Source organism: Adiantum capillus-veneris, chromosome 17, assembly GCF_014529385.1.
Source record: "Adiantum capillus-veneris isolate H3 chromosome 17, ASM1452938v2, whole genome shotgun sequence".
Taxonomy (NCBI): Eukaryota; Viridiplantae; Streptophyta; class Polypodiopsida; order Polypodiales; family Pteridaceae; genus Adiantum; species Adiantum capillus-veneris.
Window position 1 is genome coordinate 63927384 of NC_140947.1, and position 22371 is coordinate 63949754.

General features: G+C 44.8%; 1 protein-coding gene across 3 annotated transcripts in view; it reads right to left on the reverse strand.

The window, feature by feature from the left end:
• Nucleotides 1–3485: 3485 nt before the first annotated feature.
• LOC147437384 (serine carboxypeptidase-like 44) overlaps nucleotides 3486–22371 on the reverse strand; it is a 35009-nt gene continuing 16123 nt past the window's right edge. For 2 of the 3 annotated variants that reach the window (XM_086486930.1, XM_086486932.1), the window contains exons 7-10: nucleotides 5366–5505; nucleotides 4902–4991; nucleotides 4486–4603; nucleotides 3486–3940 (exon numbers count right to left, since the gene is read on the reverse strand). In XM_086486930.1, the coding sequence (XP_086343056.1) occupies nucleotides 3797–3940; nucleotides 4486–4603; nucleotides 4902–4991; nucleotides 5366–5505 (492 nt within the window). In that variant the 3' untranslated portion in view covers nucleotides 3486–3796. The remainder of the gene's footprint in view (nucleotides 3941–4485; nucleotides 4604–4901; nucleotides 4992–5365; nucleotides 5506–22371) is intronic. The other variant, XM_086486931.1, reaches the window with a different exon arrangement.

Here is a 22371-nt window from a genome sequence, read left to right on the forward strand (position 1 = left end):
CCATAGGGTGGACTAGGTGCCCTTGTTGAACCATTATGTTGGCACCCTATGGACCAAAGACCATAGGATCTTTCATTAGATTAGAGAGCACTCTATGGCCCTTGGAAAATAGGATGCTAGTGTGGAAGCTATATAGAGACATTTATGCCAATCAAGGACACGTGCATGTGCACCCTAAGGAAATAGGGTGTCAACGTAGAAGCTCTAAAGAGGTAGGTAGGCCACTCAAGGGCATCTACATAGAGGGGTATTTAGGTCACTCAAGGGTACCTACATGGACTCTAGATGGCATCTTGATTATCCTATGGCCCAAGGGTCATATGGTAATAGGATTCTACGATAAAGGCTCCTCTACAAGGATGATTAGGTGCTTTTGTGTAGTTGTTACTATTTACAAATTTTAGAGCGCATCCTTGAAGCTATTATGTTCTATTTGCAAAAAAAAAAATACGTAAGGGTCGTAGAGGATACAAAGGGCCACAGAGTTCTTCACTAGCATAGAAGGCACCTTGTGGCCCTAGGGCCATAGGGCGCTAATATAAATGCTCTACAGAGAGGACTGTGCTTTTGAGTAGATGTTACTATGGCAAGATCTTAAAGAGCACCTTGGAAAGGGTGCCAACATAGGGACCATAAAAGGGCATCTTTGTCACCCTATGCCTCCAAAGGACTCGGGTCTATATGAGTACTTGGCATAGGACCATAGGATTCCTTTTAATAGCATAAGGTCATAGGGATAAACATTATCTTAGAAGGTACTCTATGGTCCTAGGGCCATAGGGTGCCAACATGGAGGCTCTACAAGTGTACATATCCAAGGACACCTACAAGATCACCTTTGGAACCATATTAGACTAGGTGGCCATTAGGTATGAGAAAAAATGCTCTACAGTGCCACCCACTGACCTTAGGCCATTACATGCTTTGTGATAGAGGTGATGCATAATATATTTAGAGGGCACCTTGGCCACCTTATGACCCTAAGTCCAAAGGGCTCCTTACAGCATAGAGGGTAGCATGTGGCCCTAGGGCCATAGAATGCCAACATAGAAGCTCTACACGAACCTAATGGCCATTAGGAGTTCTTTGTAAAAGTATTACATAATTCTTTTAGAGAGAACCTTGGAAAACCAATGGTCATATGGCCATACAATTTGTTATCTATGACCCTAGGGCCATATGATGTATTAATATCCATCTTGTCTAAATATATGTTGTTATTTTTATAAAAAATGACTCAAGAGAGAATGTCAAAGTGAGTCATGCAACATACTCAACACCAAGTTCTTGGTATTTAGATTTTCACTTACCAAATGGTGCAAGTGATGAGAGGGTTCACTTCTTTTAAATTTGTACTTTAAAAACTATGGTGGGATTGTTAAGGAGGTATAGAAAGATTATTCAGATCTTGATATGTCTCCATGTCTTGGAGTAAAGCTACTCAATGATGATTTTTACTTGTTGGAGCATGTAGCCTTTGCTCAATAGTTGGTGAAGTTTGATTGTGATGGAGTAATAATGTCAAAAGCAGGGTGGGTAGAGCTTAAAGAGGACAATCCAAGTGAGAACTTCTAGACATATATATAGAGGACTTTAAGAAAGTCACTCAAGATTTAGGGTAAATTAAGTAGCACAATGAAGAATAAGAAAAAAAAAAAGAATGAAGAAATAGGCAAAGCAAGCCAGAGTAAGACTCTCAAGGAGAGTTAGACATCCTCACTTGGAAAAGACAGTAGAAATATGGCCCAAGGAAACCTTTCACTTATACCATTACAGACTCAAAAAGCAAGACATGTTAATGTACTTGCAATCCCCATAGCTAAAATTACTCAGTGGTAGTGGTCGTGGACTCAACCTCCTTAGCTATGATGGACTCTATTGTACAGCCTGAAAATAAAGATCTTTATAAAGAAGTTACCAAAACTTTTAAAAGTAGATTAGATGGATACATTGGAATTGCACACTATTTTTAAATTTGGGTTACAATTTACCCAATTAACCAATGCAACCTTGCACCAAATGGCTACAAATGCAAACCATTGTCAGATATGCATGTAAGATACCTTTTGAAGCAATTTGCAGGGCACTCTAGGCCTGCCTCCAATGCAGTAGACTTGATGTCATATAGTCCAATTATAAATATGTCTCTACAAATGGTTGAAGTACATGGAGATAAACGAGAAACATACCACTATTGAATTCTCTCTGGTCAACATTCTATCATAGCAACTAGAGCTTTTTTGCATAACAAAGACACTAGCTATGCTTCTAGGAAAGAGTTCTACAAGTTCAGAAGCTCGATACAATGACACTTTTAATAAACCTACAACCATTATACAGTTTCTCTAGAAAGAAAATCATGATGGAAGTATAAAGAAAATTGTATATTCCTAAAGATAAGCTTAGATACAAGCACTAAAAAAATTATATATTCCTACATAAAATACACTACACCAATGTCATAAATCAATCACTTTTCATGGTCAATCATACTAATTCTATACCACAATTTATATGGTTCGTTACTACTTGTCTCTTGCGATAGTTCATTCTTTTTCCAGATCACAACTTATATTATTTATTATTGTGGGCCACCAAGCATATATTACATCTATATAATTTCTCATACATACATTTTGATAACATTTCTAATTAGCAATTCTAATTTTTAATCGGAGGTGGTGCCCTCGTCTATTGTAGACAACCTTATTATATACTTTGCCAATATTTCTTGGGATAAGATCTCCCTACCATGCTCCATAAGTTAATTAGGTATAGGATTGCTCTACTAGTTGGATTACCTCCTCTAAACTTCTCGTATGTACCTCAAATCTCGATAACTCCACAATAGCAAAACAATCCACAATGATTGAAAATTTTGTGAAATCCTCACCATTCAAAACATCTCAAATGAGGGTGAGTCTAGGAAATGAAAGCCTTGTGAAATGGAAAGTGTATAGACTTCACAAGTCTATATGAAGAGGCAGTCAAGCATGCAAGCAATGTGCATCTTTTTTTCATTTCCTTTAGAGTTGTGGTTTCCTTGCACTAAAGTTCTATTGAATTTATTTATCTTGAAGCCAAGTCTTCCCAATCTCAAAAAAATAAAAAGCCTTTCTGAACCATCTTAAGTGCATAAATGAAGGGTGAGTTTAAGAAACGAAACGACCCATGAAAGTGAAAATCAAGAGACTTTTTGTGTCCATATAAAGAAGAGATGGTAGAGTGCACATTCATACATTTGTCTCTTTTACTTACTTTTTCCTAAGCATTTTCTTCTGTTTAAAGTGTCCTTGCATTATATAGGTGGTAAATATATTTATTTTAAGCCATGAGGAGATATAGATCGTTTTGATTGACTTGTTATCCTCGCAAAAAAATGGCCAAGGATTTTAGGCAAGCTCTTCAAATTGTTTTCAACTTTGTTAGATAATTATATTTGGCTGACATACGATTTTGTTGCAATGTCGTTTGCCTTGGCTCTGTTTGTAGCATGGAACCTTAAGCTGTATTCATGTCGATTTACATGTATATCACAAACTTAGAATTGTAGTTTTCTATATGGCATTATAGTATATTATCAAGCACCAACATTGCCACCAAAAAAACACCCCTTCATATCTCTTAATCACCAAATGCCTTAAATGACCTAGGTTCGATACGAATCTACAATACTATAATGATATGATTCTTCTCATATCTCAACTTTTGTGCATCACCTTATACACAGAGGATTGTAGCTAGGACCATGATGCACACATGCAAAATCATGATTTGTGATGTAAATGGTCAATGCTCATCTTGAGGGCAAGTGCTTTCCTTCCAAGAATGCTTCAAACAAAACCAAAGCCCGTTGTGGTTGAGTGTATGGAACCATGTGTGCAGCACCTCTAACTGTTGCATACGTCAGATTCTCAAAAGCACGTGTCCAACCACCGACCTGCAACAACAAAACAAGCAACTAGAAATTTGCTACAGGCAAGCATGGATAGCCAGAATGCATCAAACGGGATGACAAAAATAAGCGGACACATACACCCACAGATGAGCATGCATACAATGGTGTTGCATTCGTGGTGCATGCACTTAGAGAGAGAGAGAGAGAGAGAGAGAGAGATGTGTAGTCAGAGCTCCACTAGTGAGCTCCTCCAATCTTACTCCTTAGACTACTAAGGATGAATAGACTATGTGTGTGTATGTGCTCGGTATGTGTGTTGTGTCTGGGCAACCGATCACTTGGCATTTAGCCCCAACAACCTGGCTTATGCACTCAGAGCTACAATCACAACATAAAAATCAATGCACCCAGAGAAACAAATGTTAACTTCCATGCTAGTGTAAGCAACATGTGCTGCATGATGCTCTTAAAGAGAGATTCTCTTGGATGCTACATGCTTGAGTTCTTAGATGTCCTGCCAATGAAGAGAATCATTCACACGTAGTGAGATGCGAAAACTTTTGTAAAAGATTAAGTACAAGCATTACCTGCCCGTGTGCATACCATGGACTGTAGGGGAGAGTTGTTGACAATTTAAGCTTGGTTGCCAAAAGATCGATTTGGGTCCTGGTTCCCGTGAGTGGAACAACAGAGTCTTGATCACCACTAAATTAAATAAGAAACTGGGGTTAGCATGCTTATGTCATTCCTTTAATCAAGCACAAAGTATACGAGGAGTTGCGACAAAGGCAATGACAAATACAGATGTTCCAATCAGGAGGGTGGGAATCATTGAGACCACCAAACCATCAGATTTGGTACAACGGCCTACAAAGCATCATTACTCACAAGTACATTCCCATTTACTGTTACTTTCTTTGTGACATATCAACTCCACATTTGCAGATGTAGACTTTGTTTCTCCACAGACAACTTTTAATATAATGAAGAGCTTTATTGTTACCTATAAATCCAGACTCGTAGCCCTTTCTGCAAAAGGTCGCCCAATAATGGTAGCATATCTTGAAGCTGATCTGAAAACACATAGGCCAACCTGCAAGATAGAAAGCCAGTAACTAGAAGGTTTTATAGGAGAAAAAGCATGTATGCTTCCTAAAGGATTACTGCAATTTTCCAAGAGGCTTTGTGCATGATTGTTGGTAGGGCTATGCTTTCATCAAAAGCGACTATATCACTAAACCCTAAACCCTAAAACTTACAGCTAGCAGCTTTTTGAGTGCTTTAGACCTCAGAAACCTGAGAGAGAGAGAGAGAGAGAGAGAGAGAGAGAGAGAGAGAGATCATAAATGGTTCGAATCTTAGCATGAGGAATCTTGTATGTGTGCACTGGCATAACGCTGAGCCTACATCAAGCAGCATTTGCATAATAGTTTTGATTCTAGTGTAAAGGAAAGGATTTGGTATTACGGGGAGCATGCATTCCATCGATAGGGGAGGTCGCTTGCATTGGCATGTAAAGCACTTTGAACAGCTGGTCGGTTCAAGTAAATGACCACCTCATCATCCGTGCAAACATCGACAGTTTCAGAATCAGAGACTTGTACCTGCTGTCAATTTCAATCACCAACAATTAGCAACACCCACACACATCGTATTATCTGCAATAACATGGAGAGATGTAGAACAATTTAGCTATTAGAGCCTCTCATAACGATACATGTACAATCATCTAGAAGTTGTACTGATTAGCTAAAGAATCAAAAGTTCAGAAAAAGAGCCACCTTCGCCCCATTAAAACTTACAAAACATCTCGTACATATTGAACCCGTTTCTTATCATGAGGGAATTCTTCATCATATCGTAAAGTCCGCGTCCCAACCTGCCTCCTGGGGAAATAGAAGCATCTAAAATTTCCTATGTCTAGCCTAAAGTTGTAAAATTATTGTTTCTTATCAACATCAGAAAATCGTGTGCTATTGGTTTCGTACGATTCTATTACAGTGAACTCCACAGGCAAGTATGCTTCTCTCTTTGTGTGCAATGTACGCTGATCGTTTTTGGATGTGTGTGGGCTGATTGCAGAATTAACTCTCTCTTTCTCAGAATCCATAGGCAAGTACGCTTCTCTCTTTGTGTGCAATGTACGTTGATCGTTTTTGGATGTGTTTTGGCCCAAGAAAGCAAAATCACCGCAATGGGAGATCGTGTGACGGCCCAAGACGAAGAGATTGCGTCACTCAAGTAGGAGCTCGCGCAAGCACGATCACGAAATACGCTTGAAGAGGGAGAATTGCAACCCTCGGTAATAGAAGAACTCAACACAATCAAAGAGCAAGTGCGAGCCATCAAAGAGGGGGAAGAGCAGCATAAAGAAATTACGACTTCTTGGGTGGACGTTATCACAAAGACTAAACTAAAACAAATGAGGTTGAGAAATGGATTGAGGTTGCCAAGAAAGGGAAAAACATCCACACCCACTATTATCAACCTGACACTAGAAGAGGAGCAAAGAAGACATGTACGCTCTCTACATGTGAGAATTTGCGGCCTAAAAGACAAAGATAATGTAAACGAAGAGGTGAAAGAACTCATGGCTTTGATGGGAGTTCATGAGCTGATGCACTCAAGAGCTTGGAGAGTGGGCAACAAGAAAAGTGGGAGCAAGGGGGAAACCTCGAAAGAAAGGGCATTTATCCTTCGTTTTCCCTCCATGGAAGCGAAGAAGGATTTTTTGAAGAAGAGACCGACTCTTAAGAAGACGGTCATCTTTCTTGGGGATGACCTTACCCTCTCACAAGTCGCCCATATGCAAGAGGTAATGCCAGAGATTAGAGCGGCAAGGGGAAAAGGTAAGATTGCTTTTTACCGAGATGGAAGAGTGGTGATATTGGAGCCACACTCCACATGAAGGTGTGAGATCTATGGGGCCACACTCAAAGTTGCTACCTGGAATTGTAATGGATCTATGCGTCTTGATGTGGGTGCTTTTGAGGAGAGTTCGGAGAGACATCGTCTTCTACTCTAAGACACATCGAGCCCCTGGGCGGTCTATGCCTCACATTAGTGGATACCGATGGGACACAGCATGTAGACAGGAGACACGACCAGAGCACAGAGGGCGGGGCTCAGGAGAAGTGGCAGTATTATTCAGGGAGGAGTTGCAGCCATTGATACATATAGCTCGCAAGAATGAGCAAGCTAGGTACATGTGGGTGAGATTGAAAGCAAAGACTAACAGATATCTTTACATTGCTATTTGCCACTTTCCCCCAAGTACGTCAGTATATGCACCACCCAGAGGAGAGTCCCCCTTCTCTATTTTGGATGATGACATATGGGAATTCTCTAGAGATGGTGACATTATCATTCTAGGGGACTTCAATGCTAGGACTGCCCATCATCAGACAGTATTTTATGATACTTCAGAGGAGATGCTGAGAGAGCTGGATGTTGCAAAGACTGGCCCATCCAGACTATCACACGATGGGGAACATACTGAGTATGGACGGCACTTGATAGACATGGGGACTGCACATGGATTGGCCATCTTGAATGGCCTACAGAGATTTCCCGATGCGAGAGGTTTCACATGCTTTCCACACAGACACGGAGCCAGCACGGTGGATTATGTCATGGCACAACCAAGCCTCATCTCTAGTATCCAGGATCTCATAGTTGGGCCCATACATGTTGGGGTGACAGTGGATCATGCTATTGTGTTGTTGACCATCTCTTTCCAGTTCAGTGTAGTACACAGTCCATGGGTCGCAACTCCTACTCGCTACACCTTCACGCGGGAGACGGATTCTGTAAACATAGACAGGATCTACAAACGCCTATGCACTAAGGAGCCAGGGCGACCTCTGGAGGAGCTTACTACTATACTGACATAGACATTACATGATGCAGCAGCAAAGGCATACCCACACACCCAGCCTGAGCATAGACGCCGTTCTGGGAGCATGCCTCAGAACAGTTGGTATGATGAGAATGCCGCCAGACTGGAGCTAGACTTCAGAGGGGAGTGCTTTTGGGGGACATCACTCACAGACAGTCACAAATTGACTTCCGACGCCTGGTGGGATAGAAGAAGAGGGCATTTTTGGCTCGACTAGAGCAGGATTTCTACCAGTCAGGACTCGCGTGAGGCATGGCGGCTCTTTCATAAGCTGTCTCCCCCCCCCCCCCCCCCCCCCTGCCATTACCTCTACAGAGACTTGGGATCAGTACGCATCATCCTTGTACACAGTTTTTGGACAGCCCCCCCTCCTCGATCCTCTCGATCCATGCCCACACACGTGCTTTTTCACCACTGAGATGGTGAAGAAGTCCATTGACTGGATGAGGACTAGGAGAGCATATGATCATGATGGCCTGGTGGCTGAACATTTCATGCATGCCAAAGATCTACTAGCAAAGCTTCTAGCAGTCATGTTTAACCGTGCCACGTGTGAGGGCTTGCCTGATACTCGAAGCCTATCTACGATTGTACCTATCTTCAAATCAAGAGACCCTATGGAGCCTGGGAATTATCACACTATCATGATTGGACACACATTGGCACGGTTGTACGTATCCATTCTTGAGCAGAAGTTGAGTAGATGGGCAGAGAGAGAAGGAGTACGTGCAACGGGGCAGGTAGGGTTCAGGAGAGGTTTTTCCACTCTTGACCATATATTGACACTCAGGGCCATCATCGAGGAGGGCAGATCCCGTGGGAGACGGATCTATTGTAGCTTTGTGGACTTCCGCAAAGCATTTGACACACTACCCAGAGCTAGATTGATGCGCAGATTACAGGAGATGGGAGTACCCACAGAGCTCATTTGGGGGATCATGGCATTGTACAGATCAATAGTAGGGTATGTATGCACCTCAGAGGGTCTATCTACACGGGTTCACTCCACTATTGGGGTGAAGTAGGGCTGCCTGCTCTCTCCTACTCTATTTGGTATGTATGTGGATGAGGTTTCTGACTACATTGAGAGAGATGGGGATAGAGGTGCACTGCTAGCAGGGACATGGATTCCGCTATTGTTATGTGCTGATGATATTGTGTTGATCTCCGACTCTCCAGAGGGGATGCAACATCACTTGGATGCTTTGCATCGTTTTGCCCATGAAATTGGTTTGTCTGTCAACCTTGGTAAAACCAAGGTCATGGTATTTAATACCACCCCACAGTGGATCAGGAGGTCAGCGCTCGCATTCACATACAGCCAGGAGACCGTGGAGTATACAGATGCTTACACTTACCTTGGAGTGGTTTTTAGTGGACCAGCATTTTCATTGAGGAGAGCAGAAGAGACTAGATATCCAGAGCCCATTCGGCATTGGATAGATTGAAGAGTATGTGTTCACAGGTTCAGTTTCAGGAGCCTTGGACGAAGCTCTCGCTCTTTGACACTTTGGTGGCTTCTGCGTTGCTCTATGGAGCTGAGATCTGGGGGCCTTCATTGGATCATCACCGGAGGACAAGTCACACTGATGGGTGGAGGGACATGGAGAAGCCCCTGGTCTCCAAGATCTCGCGGCTCATTAGAGCCAAAGCTTCAGTACCACGTGCCATTATCTGAGCAGTGAAACCGGCCTGTTTTATCCAAAAAGGGCGGTAGACCTTAGACTCAAACTTTATTTGCTTTCACCCATTTAATTTGTCGCCCATTTTACCTGTACTTTCAAGACACAACAAAGGGGAAAGGGATACACGTTGCTAGATTGCACCTGTATGAGAAGACCGACACCAGATTGGCCCCTAAATAGGCGTCCCTTTCGGTATTTCTTTATTCTTTAAAAGAGGGAATAAAAGTTGTGGTTCCCTACAAGCTGCCCTGCACAATCTGGGCTGAATTTCGTTTGTTCTGGCCCGATTTTGGCAACATAATTGTACTAGGACCCTTCACAGTCAGTATCCCCACGCATATGATGACTTTCCCGATGCATACGAACACTTTGCAAAACCTGGCGAGAATCTGCAGCACGCTGAATTCTCTGTTTTCTGCCCCGAAAATGCGCCAGATCACCTGTACAGCGGTCCCCTCGCGTCCCCGAACCTCCTGGGGGTATTAGGGTCCGTTTAGGTCCGAAACCCTAAACCTGCAAAAATACACAGCAGGCTGCAATTCACTGTTTCGGGCTCCGTTTCGCGTGCCGGTTGCATCCGTAGCAAGTCCTCCAGCTCCCGCACCTGTAGGGCTACTTGCCCTTTGAATCGGACGGGATTTCGCACGTAAAACCTCTCCGAATTCATCTGTACCTGCGGGGGATTAGCCGCTAGCTAATCCAATATCTGTGCAAGAGGCTCTTGCCTCGGCAATCGCGCATGAAGCCACATAACTGTACATTGGTCAAATGAAAAGCCCACTAGAGGGGCATAACATACTGCTCATAGGGGAGAGAGAGAGCAGTGCGTAGCGTGCAGGGCATCACTCCTGGCACCGCACTGTACATAAGAGGGAAAGGAAGCACTCCATAGCTCTCAACCTGTGACAAGTTGCAAATGAGCCTCCTCTCTCATTTTAGGCGCCCCCTCTCTGGCCAGGAGTAGCAGAAAGCTCACGGAGTGCCACATGGCACATTTCCGACTTTGGGCGTTCCCGGCTAAAAATATCTCAACTGGTGCATCAGTTGACTTTGCAACAGAGCAATAAAATGTTCCTCTGTCATTCCAGAGCTAATGGCGCGAACACATTTTCAGCTCCAAAATAGCAGTTCCCTAAATTTTAGGAGATGCTGCCATTGTATCTTTCTAGGTCATCCTGACCCTCTTTGTACACTGCAGCCACATCAAAAACTGAAATGTAGCCTATGTAGCAAAGGATTCCACTTTGGCTAGCCAATGACCCCACTTTGGCTAACCATAGTCCTTGTCCAACCTTAGTGCTCTCTTGCCCTCAGGCCTGGACTCCCTCTGAACAGTTCCACACTAGCTATGCAATGCAGGGCAGTTAGATTTCTAGAGTGGTGTTTCCAAAAAGTGAAAAATAAATAAATAATAAGAAAGAAATCAACAAAAAGGATAGATAGTAGTCACATGCTCGTGACATACCCCCCTCTTGAAATCTCAAACGTCCTCGTTTGCATCTATGTCATACATGCTCACAGTCAACACTCGGATATGCGCACACCTGTCGACACATGTACGACACATACATGCTCATTGTCAACCCTGGTGTATTCAACACCTCGTTGACACATGTATTGCCTGCGTGTGAACCCTGTCCCAATGACATAGTGGTAGCTTCGCACTTTGCCATTGCTTTGAGTCAATAACTTTCCAATGTCAAAATGGTAGCTACGCATTTTGCCACTGTCTTTTAGTACACGTTGGATCCAGTAACACTTTCGAGCATACCCAAACCGACAGTTTAAGAATGCAATTACACATGTACTCTTTAATAGAAGCAGTTACTGTATCCTTGACAAACTGACAAGAAATACTCACTTCTATAGCACTAACCAAACTTTTGGACATTCCATAAGAGCAATTGCCAAACTAACAATCTGTACAGCTCTAACATTCATGTAACATGTACTTCATTTGATCTCACTTTAAATAACATGTACATCATTTCTTTCAGAAGCCATTGTCACACTGACAATCCATGTAGCTCTGAAACTCAAGGGGTCAAGGTAGGTTGCAAATCAAAGGCTTCAAGGTAAAGTGATAACACAGTTGGTGATTCTGCAAGTTCACCTTCTTCCATCCACTTAGCATCCATTGGTGGATAGTTTCTGGAATTCACCGAGTAACGCCTAGCAACCTTGCCTTTCACTTTTCTTTCTTTATGTGCCAAAATCTGTTCCGGGACCAAGATCTCGTCAAGTTCTTCGACTTCCGCTTGATCTTCAGCCAACATATCTTCTGGCACATCACCCACATAGGGTCTGAGAAGACTCACATGAAACGCGTTGTGAATCTTCAACTCTCACGCAATTTCAACCTATATGCAACATCATTGATTATGTCGCATACTTGAAAAGGCCCATAGTAACGCATGTTGAGCTTTGGAAACAGTCTTTCCTTGCCCTTCATCTTCTTGAACCTTGCCTTTTCAAAGCGCAAAAGCACCCAATCACCAACCACTTCACGACGATGACGATCAGTTGCTTTCTTTTGCTTTGCCTGAGTCTTTTCTAAGGCCACTTTGACCTTCTTGTACATTTCATCCATGTCCTGAACATACTTATCTGCTTCAAATATCTTGTCCTTTGTATGCAGTATGGAAGGAACTTTCTTGCCACCTTCAACTATCTCAAAAGGTGCCTTGCCAGTTGATGAATGCACTGTATTATTGTATGCATACTCCACCAATGGCAAATACTGCTCCTACTTTCCTTTATGCTCTGACACATAGCACTTCAGCAGATCTAGGACATTAGAATTTGCCTCTTCTGACTGCCCATCTGTTTGAGGATGAAATGACCAAGAGAATTTGAGCGTTGTACCCATATTCTCAAACAAGCCTCTCCAGAACAAACTTGTCATGCCTGGATCACGGTCGCTAACAATCGACTGTGGCATGCCATGATACTTGAAAACATTGCTCATAAACAAGCGTGCCATCTGATCTGGCTTTATCTTCTTCCTGACAGGAATAAAATGAGCCTGCTTGTTGCTGAATCTGCAAATGATGGTCCAAATACCATCATTTCTTGTCTGCGTTCTCGGAAGATCAAAGATAAAATCCATAGCAATACTTTCCCATGGTTTATCTGGAATAGGTAGTGGTTGCAATAACCCTGGTGCCTTTTGCCTGTCAAACTTGACCTTCTCGCATATTAGGCATTCTCGCACAAAGGCATCCACATCTCTTCTCAGTGTAGGCCAGTAGAAGAATGTCTCAACCGCTTTAACTGTAGCATCGATACCACGATGCCCTGCATACGGTGGAGCATGACTCTCTTCCATAATTTTGCGTCGCAATGGCTTTGTGACACACAATCTGCCATGCATCATCATAAAGCCATCTTTGAGAAGATAGTGTTCATGACGTTGTCCATCCATTAGCTGCTCGAAGACCCTTGCAAAATCTTCATCATTTGCATACTGTTCCCTCATATCATCAAGCTCATGATGATAAGGAATTGACACAGCTGAAATTTGTGGCTTCCTTGACAAGGCATCAGCCACAACGTTCTTCTTGCCTTCCACATGCACAATCTGAAAATGGAACATGGACAAGATATTTGCCCATCGCATATGCTTCTCAGACAACTTTGCATGTGTCAAGAAGTATCGCAAGGTCTGATGATCCGTTTGGACAACGAAATCTGCACCTAGCAGGTAGTGTTTCCAACTTAAGAGCGCATGAATCACGGCTTGCAGTTCTTTTTCATAGACTTGCATAGTCTTTTCTGGCCCTTGCAAGATTCTACTCTCATAGGCTACTAGCCTGCCATCTTGCATTAGCACAGCACCAATGCTACTACCGCAGGCGTCACACTGGACCACAAATGACTTCCTAAGATCTGGCAACACAATGACTGGATCTGAAGTCATCTTTTCCTTTAAGAGATTAAAAGCTGAAATCTCTTTTTGTGTCCATACGAAGGTGACTGCCTTCTTCTGAAGAGCATGTAAAGGTGAAGCAATCTCAGCGAAATTTCGGATAAACCTTCTGTAATAGGGGCATAGTCCCAAGAAGCTTCGGACATCGTGCACCGTCTTCAAATCTCGCCATGACTTGATCGCTTCAACTTTAGCAGGATCCATTCTGACACCATCCTTTGAGACAATGTGTCCCAGAAAGTGAATCTCTTCCAGAAAAAATTCACTTTTCTTTGCATTGATGAGCAACCTATGGCTGTGTAGCTCTTTGAACACAATGGCCAAGTGATGCCTATGCTCCTCTTCATTCTTTGAGTAGACTATCATGTCGTCAAAGAATGTACCAACAAACTCCTGGTGTGGACGGAAAATTCTGTCCATCATCTTGTTGAACGTAGCAGGAGCATTTGTGAGACCAAAGGGCATCACTATAAATTCGTAAAGGCCAAACGTCGTTCTAAAAGCAGTCTTGTGCACATCCTCTGATCTAATGCGGATCTGATGGTACCCACTCTTTAGATCTATCCTGCTAAACATAGCTGCTCCTTCTAATTTGTCCAGAATATCATCAATTCTAGGTATAGGGAACCTATTCTTGATGGTATTCTTGTTCAGTGCACGGTAGTCGATGCACATACGCCATGAGCCATCCTTTTTCTGCACCACAGCACTGGAGAACAGAATGGAGATGAACTGGGCTGAATCAGCCCCTTTTCTAACAGCTCCTGTACTTGGCTCATTATCTCTTTCTGCTGAGCCGCACTACCCTGTACGGAGGCCTATTTGGTGGGCTACTGCCTGGCACCAAATCTATCGCATGGTCCTCGGGTCTCTCTGGCGGTAATTGAGATGGTAATGAATCGGAAAAACAGTCACTATACTGTTGTAAAAACATTGACCTTTCTTTATCTAACACAGATAAATTTGATTCATCACAATCTGACACTTCACGTGCAAAAATCAAGTACGCAGAAAGATGCTTTTTCATTACAGAAGTAATAGCAGAAGCTGATACAGTGGGAATAGACTCCCCTTTGAGCTTTACATCCAGAATGTGAGTCTTTCCCCTGCTCTGTACAGTGATCTTTTTGTTGTAGGCATCCATGATTCCCTGTACACGAAACAACCAAGGAATGCCTAGCAACACATCACATCCATGCAGTGGCATGATGTAAAATTCTTCAGCATCTACATAGGACTGGATATGTAGGTGCAACTTTCCGATGATGGGTGTCACAGCCTCTGTATGGCCAGGACATGCCAAACCTGCCTCTGCTGTATACCCCATCTCTTCAGGTCTGATTCCCAACTTTAAAGCCAATTCTGGGGAAATGAAGTTGGCTTTGGCACCTGGATCAAAGAAGATAAGCATTGTTTGATCCCTGACCTTTCCCCATGCTCTACAAAGCTCACTTGCATCTAAATTTGGCTTGTCGCCCACCATATCTAGCACTAGACCAGCCATGGGCCTCTTTCCTTTCCTGTCCTCCTTGTCTTCAAGATCAGCTGGCCTTTTCTTTTGAGGACAATTCTGAGCAATGTGGCCAGGCTGCTCACAGATAAAGCATTTGTTCTCTGACCTTAGGACCTTCCTTTGCTCTTCCGACTTGCGAGGAAAAGGTCTTTTCCATTTCTTTGCTGGTGCATTTGCTGGTTCAACCGTGGCTTTGCCTTTCCATGCTTTGGCTGGCTCTTGAGTCGCTCTAGGAACCTCATTGAGAACGTACGTCTTTGCTGAATTTTTCTTGGCTGATCCTTCCTTGACGCCAGTATTGAATTCACAATCTTCTCCCTTGAGCGAACCATTGCCAGTGTTTGCTACTTCGATGAGTTGCGTCAAAGTAGTGACTTTGGTCTTCGTGCAGTACTTTCTCAATACTTTGGGTAGGCCACAACAATATTTTTCAATCTGTTCTGTCAATGGCACAAACCTATAGGAAGTTACTGGAAGTAGAGCTTTCCAAAACTTTCGATTGAAGTCATCTAGATTCTTGCAAGTAGCAGCATTAAGCTGGTGCCATTCTCTCATGACATCTGCTTCAAAGCCATCAGATAACCATGCTGATGCAAAAATCTGCTTGAAGTAAATCCATGTGGACGGAGCTTGCCCTTGAAGCAATAAAGTTGTCCACCATTGTCCCGCATTCCCTGTCAAGAAGGTGGCTGCCTTGCGGACCTTTGAAGCCTCTGTAAAGTTTCCTCCTGTATAGGCCTTGTCAAACTACTGGAGGAATGAGAGAGCCTTCTTCCTGTCATCAAACCCTGTAAAGGTCGTGAATGTCACACCTTTGCCACCTTCTTTGTACGGAGTTGGCTTCTCCAGCGGCGTTAAGTTATCATATGGAAGTGACTGAAACATGGGAACACTGTTAGGGTTCATCTGTGTTCCTTGGCCGCTATTAAGTTGACCTGGAGATGCCATATTTGGCTGTTGATTTGTAATTCCAGCCATACCAAAATTTACTTGTGGCATCCCAAATTGGCCCTAAGTGCTTTGAAACCCTGGTTGCATGTCCATGACACCATACATGGGGTTAGGCATCATCGTTTGAGCACCCCCGAACACTGTACCTGGCGTGTAAAACTGATTTCCAGGTGCATGACCAGCCATGCTCTAAAATATTGATCCACCTCCAAAATAGCCAAGGTGTACTGAAGGTGGTGGGAAGACTTGTTGCATAGCCTGTAGATTGCTTCCCTACCCATTAGAACCAGCTACAGGCTGCTGAAAGGTGGCTGGCTGAACTGGTACACCTTGAAAGACTGGCGTTTCAGCCACCTGTTCTTGCACCTTAGGTACAGGTTTTGGAGACTGCATGGTCTCCGTCAAGTGTACAGGTATTTCCATTGATTCTGCAGTATGAATCACCTATGCTTGAGCCTTAACAGGCTTTTGAATATGATCCAGTGACCCAACTTGCTCAGACGGAAGAGGAGGTTGCAGAAAGGCTAAAAACCTCAAGTTCTGCATTACCTGTGTGAACATAGTCACAGCAGTAACCAACTGGGTCCTGAATATATCATCATCCGTCTGAGGTGGTCTTGAAGACTCACCCACTTCATGTGTCTGTTGACCCAGTGAAGAGGAAACCTCTTCAGTCACATCATCCGGTCTGTCAACCATAATTGCAATTCCCCGTGTCTGGTCTATGATCCCCTGTGTCTTCAAACCCAAACTGACCAAGGCTCACTTCTATGGAAAAAAGTGATTTAATCCCAGCGATGGAACCATGAAACCGGCCTGTTTTATCCAAAAAGGGCGGTAGACCTTAGACTTAAACTTCATTTGCTTTCACCCATTTAATTTGCTTTCACCCATTTAATTTGTCGCCCATTTTACCTGTACTTTCAAGACACAACAAAGGGGAAAGGGATACAGGTTGCTAGATTGCACCTGTATGAGAAGACCGACACCAGATTGGCCCCTAAATAGACGCCCCTTTCGGTATTTCTTTATTCTTTAAAAGAGGGAATAAAAGTTGTGGTTCCCTACAAGCTGCCCCGCACAATCTGGGCTGAATTTCATCTGTTCTGGCCCGATTTTGGCAGCATAACTATACTAGGACCCTTCACAGTCGGTATCCCCACACATTAGATGACTTTCCCGACGCATACGGACACTTTGCAAAACCTGGCGAGAATCTGCAGCACGCTGAATTCTCTGTTTTCTGCCCCGAAAATGCGCCAGATCACCTGTAGAGCGGTCCCCTAGCGTCCCCGAACCTCCTGGGGGTATTAGGGTCCGTTTAGGGCCGAAACCCTAAACCTGCAAAAATACACAGCAGGCTGTAATTCACTGTTTAATTTGCTTTCACCCATTTAATTTGTCGCCCATTTTACCTGTACTTTCAAGACACAACAAAGGGGAAAGGGATACAGGTTGCTAGATTGCACCTGTATGAGAAGACCGACACCAAATTGGCCCCTAAATAGGCGCCCCTTTCGGTATTTCTTTATTCTTTAAAAGAGGGAATAAAAGTTGTGGTTCCCTACAAGCTGCCCCGCACAATCTGGGCTGAATTTCATCTGTTCTGGCCCGATTTTGGCAACATAATTGTACTAGGACCCTTCACAGTCAGTATCCCCACACATTAGATGACTTTCCCGACGCATACGGACACTTTGCAAAACCTGGCGAGAATCTGCAGCACGCTGAATTCTCTGTTTTCTGCCCCAAAAATGCGCCAGATCACCTGTACAGCGGTCCCCTCGCGTCCCCGAACCTCCTGGGGGTATTAGGGTCCGTTTAGGTCCAAAACCCTAAACCTGCAAAAATACACAGCAGGCTGCAATTCACTGTTTCGGGCTCCGTTTCGCGTGCCGGTTGCATCCGTAGCAAGTCCTCCAGCTCCCGCACCTGTAGGGCTACTTGCCCTTTGAATCGGACGGGATTTCGCACGTAAAACCTCTCCGAATTCATCTGTACCTGCGGGGGATTAGCCGCTAGCTAATCCAATATCTGTGCAAGAGGCTCTTGCCTCGGCAATCGCGCATGAAGCCACATAACTGTACATTGGTCAAATGAAAAGCCCACTAGAGGGGCATAACATACTGCTCATAGGGGAGAGAGAGAGCAGTGCGTAGCGTGCAGGGCATCACTCCTGGCACCGCACTGTACATAAGAGGGAAAGGAAGCACTCCATAGCTCTCAACCTGTGACAAGTTGCAAATGAGCCTCCTCTCTCATTTTAGGCGCCCCCTCTCTGGCCAGGAGTAGCAGAAAGCTCACGGAGTGCCACATGGCACACTTTCCGACTTTGGGCGTTCCCGGCTAAAAATATCTCAACTGGTGCATCAGTTGACTTTGCAACAGAGCAATAAAATGTTCCTCTGTCATTCCAGAGCTAATGGCGCGAACACATTTTCAGCTCCAAAATAGCAGTTCCCTAAATTTTAGGAGATGCTGCCATTGTATCTTTCTAGGTCATCTGACCCTCTTTGTACACTGCAGCCACATCAAAAACTGAAATGTAGCCTATGTAGCAAAGGATTCCACTTTGGCTAGTCAATGACCCCACTTTGGCTAACCATAGTCCTTGTCCAACCTTAGTGCTCTCTTGCCCTCATGCCTGGACTCCCTCTGAACAGTTCCACACTAGCTATGCAATGCAGGGCAGTTAGATTTCTAGAGGGGTGTTTCCAAAAAGTGAAAATAAATAAATAATAAGAAAGAAATCAACAAAAAGGATAGATAGTAGTCACATGCTGGTGACAAGCACAACTAGCTGCCCCCCCCACTAGTGGTTGAGGCGCTTACCAGATCTGTCTCCTTCATACACCGCATGTGGGAACTTCCCAAAGACGGATACGCCCGCCTTGCACTGGAGTCCTCTCGACAGTTAGCCATGCAAGGAGATACAGCATGCTGGTACTGGGAGATAACATCATGGTTCGAGGCGCATGGGTTCAATATAGACAGATTACCACCCTTCCAGTACTCACTGGATGCACCCTCCCTGACTCTTACACAATCCGAGATCATCAGCCTCATCCATCAGGACCTGACTCAGCTAGACACCATGAGGATATGGATACAGCCAACACAAGTGCTGGGTACAAAGATGGATTTCTACAGAGAGCATCTTCTCTAGTTTACGACGGACGGTTTTGTGACGAGGCCCAAATACATGGACACCCACTTGTCTCATGGGATACGGTGTGCTATTGGCCAGATACACACATCTTCACACCAGCTGTGGATCGAGACTAGGAGATATAGCGGAGTACCAACAAAGGCCACGACATGCCCCCTGTGTGACATGGAGCCTGAGACAGAGTTACACTACACATGCCACTGCCCTGTCTACTACGAGATACGAGGCCGCTTCCACTGCTTGTTCAGAGAGGGCTTTGGACCACTCTCCGAGCTGCACAGACACAGAGAGAGCCTGATGAGAGGAGAGGCCAGCCATTCTCAGAGACACATCACAGACTTCTTTAGAGCAGACACTGGACACACACAAGAGCTACTACCACAGCAGATCTGGTCGCCTCACACCAGAGGCACACTGATCGACCAACGACTGAGTTGGGGAGATCCGGACGCCCACGGCGTCTGCGGAGGACTACACAACATCGACGGAGACTACATCAAAGGATTCGGATCACTTTGGCCCGACATGCACGACGCCCGGTCAGACTGCTGACCATGGAGGAGATTGATGAGATCCGCCAACGACCAATGCTGGATTTCTTGTGACTTGTGATTTAGCTATCCCGGCTAGCTGCTTAGTTCACATTACTAGCTTAGGATTTTATAGTATTTCATTTTCATTTTCATTTTGTCATTTCATTTTGTTACTCTGACTTTGTATCAGATCCACCACATTGTAACAATCTGGTCTCATAGGTCATTTCAGCCTTTTGAAGACGTTAATATAACATTTCATCTCTCTCTCTCTCTCTCTCTCTCTCTCTCTCTCTCTCTCTCTCTCTCTCTCTCTCTCTCTCTCTCAGGATTTCATAGTATTTCATTTTCATTTTCATTTTGTCATTTCATTTTGTTACTCTGACTTTGTATCTGATCCACCACATTGTAACAATCTGGTCTCATAGGTCATTTCGGCCTTTTGAAGACGTTAATATAACATTCTCTCTCTCTCTCTCTCTCTCTCTCTCTCTCTCTCTCTCTCTCTCTCTCTCTCTCTCTCTCTCTCTCTCTCTCTCTCTCTCTCTCTCTCTCGCGCCCCCCTGTCGCACCCGCGCTCCCCCCTGCGCTGCTGCCCCCCGCACCTCCCGCGCGCTGCTGCACCTTGGCAAACCCGCGCACGCCCGCCCCCCGTTTGCTCGCGCCCTGCTCCTGCGAGGCCGCCTTCCCCCCCCCCCCCCCCCCCCCCAAACTGCCTTGGCAACCTGCCCCCCACCCCTTCCTCTACGTGTATCATGTCCCCCAAGTTTCCCTACGCGTAGCATGTGCCCCAAGGTTTCCTACGCGTAGGAGGTAAAATTCTTTTCGTTAAACGCGTAGGTTGCCCCCCATTCTTCTACGCGTAGGAGGTTTAAAAAAATTTTTAAAATTTTATTTTTTTTATTTTTTATTTGGCCCCGCCCCCCACCACTTTGCAACTTTTGGGCCTCATGGGTCAGTATGCCCTTTTGAAGACTTTAATATAACATTTCATTTCATCTCTAACATACTTCACCCCCCCCCCCCCCCCCCCCCCCCTCCTTCACTTTTGTTTTCGAGACACACACACACACACACACACAACTGAGCATATTGAGGGCACCTGGCCACACCGCCTCGCACTCCACCACTCATCGCGATCGCCGCCAGGGTGGGTGCACACGTACATCCAGTGACTCCCAGCCGCCGCATCCGCTGCTAAGGTGGGTGCACACGTACACCTAACTCCCTTGCGGACAGCGATCAAACATGAGGAAGATGAACGATAAAGCCGACCCCCTAGAGGATGCCATTCAAAAATGCAAAGAGGAGATGACGGAGATCATGACCAAGCTGAACCGCAACCTCTGGGGCACAATAAACATACTCGAAGGACGCGTGCTGATCCAAGAGAGCAAGATAAGCACACTGGAAGACCGAGTGACGACCAAAGAGGAAGAGATCGCGTCACTCAAGAAAGAGCTCGAAGCACGATCAAGAAACACACTGGAAGAGGGCGAACTGCAACCCTCAGTAATCGAAGAAATCAACACGATCAAGGAGCAAGTACGGGCCATCAAAGAAGGAGAAGAGCAGCATAAAGAAATGATGACTTCTTGGGTGGATGTTCTTACCAAAACTCGGACGAAGCCGAGAAATGGATCAAGGTGGCCAAGAAAGGAAAAGGCAAGGAGATAACGCCCACACCCAACAACATCATTAATCAGACATTAGAGGAGGAGCAAAGGAGAAGGGTGCGCGCTTTACATGTGAGAATTTGCGGTCTTAAAGACAAAGGCAATGTGGACGAAGAAGTAAAAGAACTCACAACCTTGATGGGGATTCATGAGCCGACGCACACAAGGGCATGGAGAGTGGGCAACATAAAGAAAAATGGAAGCAGTGGAGAAACCTCAAAAGAAAGAGCACTCATCATCCATTTTCCGTCCATGGAAGCAAAGAAGACATTCTTGAAGAAAAGACAAACTCTTAAAGAGACTGGCATCTTTCTCGGGGATGATCTAACCCTCTCGCAGATCGCTCATATGCAAGAAGTAATGCCGGAGATTAGAGCGGCAAGGGACAAAGGCAAGATCGCTTTTTACCAGGACGGAAAAGTGGTAATACTAGAACGACGCTCCACATTACGGTGCGAGACTTATGGGACCACACTCAAAGTAGCTGCCTGGAACTGCAATGGATCTATGCGTCTTGATGTGGGTGCCTTTGAGGATAGCTTCACTGGAAGAGACATCATCTTTTACTCTGAGACACACCAGGCCCAGGGCAATCCGTGCCTCACATCAGTGGATACAGGTGGGAGACTGCCTACAGACAAGAGACACGCTCAGAGCACAGAGGGCGGGGCTCGGGGGGAGTGGCAGTGTTATTTAGAGAGGATCTGCAGCCACTGATACATATAGCCCGCAGGGACGAGCAGGCTAGGTACATGTGGGTGAGACTGAAAGCAGAGACAGGCAGATACCTCTATCTAGCTATTTGCTACTTTCCCCCGAGTACATCAGTTTATGCATCACCCAGAGAACAGTCCCCTTTCTCTATTTTGGATGATGACATATGGGAGTTCTCTAGGGACGGTGACATTATCATCCTAGGATTGCCCATCACCAGGCAGTGTTTTATGATACTTCAGAGGAGATGCTAAGAGAACTAGATGTTGTAGAGACGGGCCTTTCCAGACTATCACACGATGTGGAATGTACTGAGTATGGGCGACACCTGATAGACATGGGCACTGCACATGGATTGGCCATCTTGAACGGCCTACAGAGATTTCCTACTTCAGGAGGTTTTACA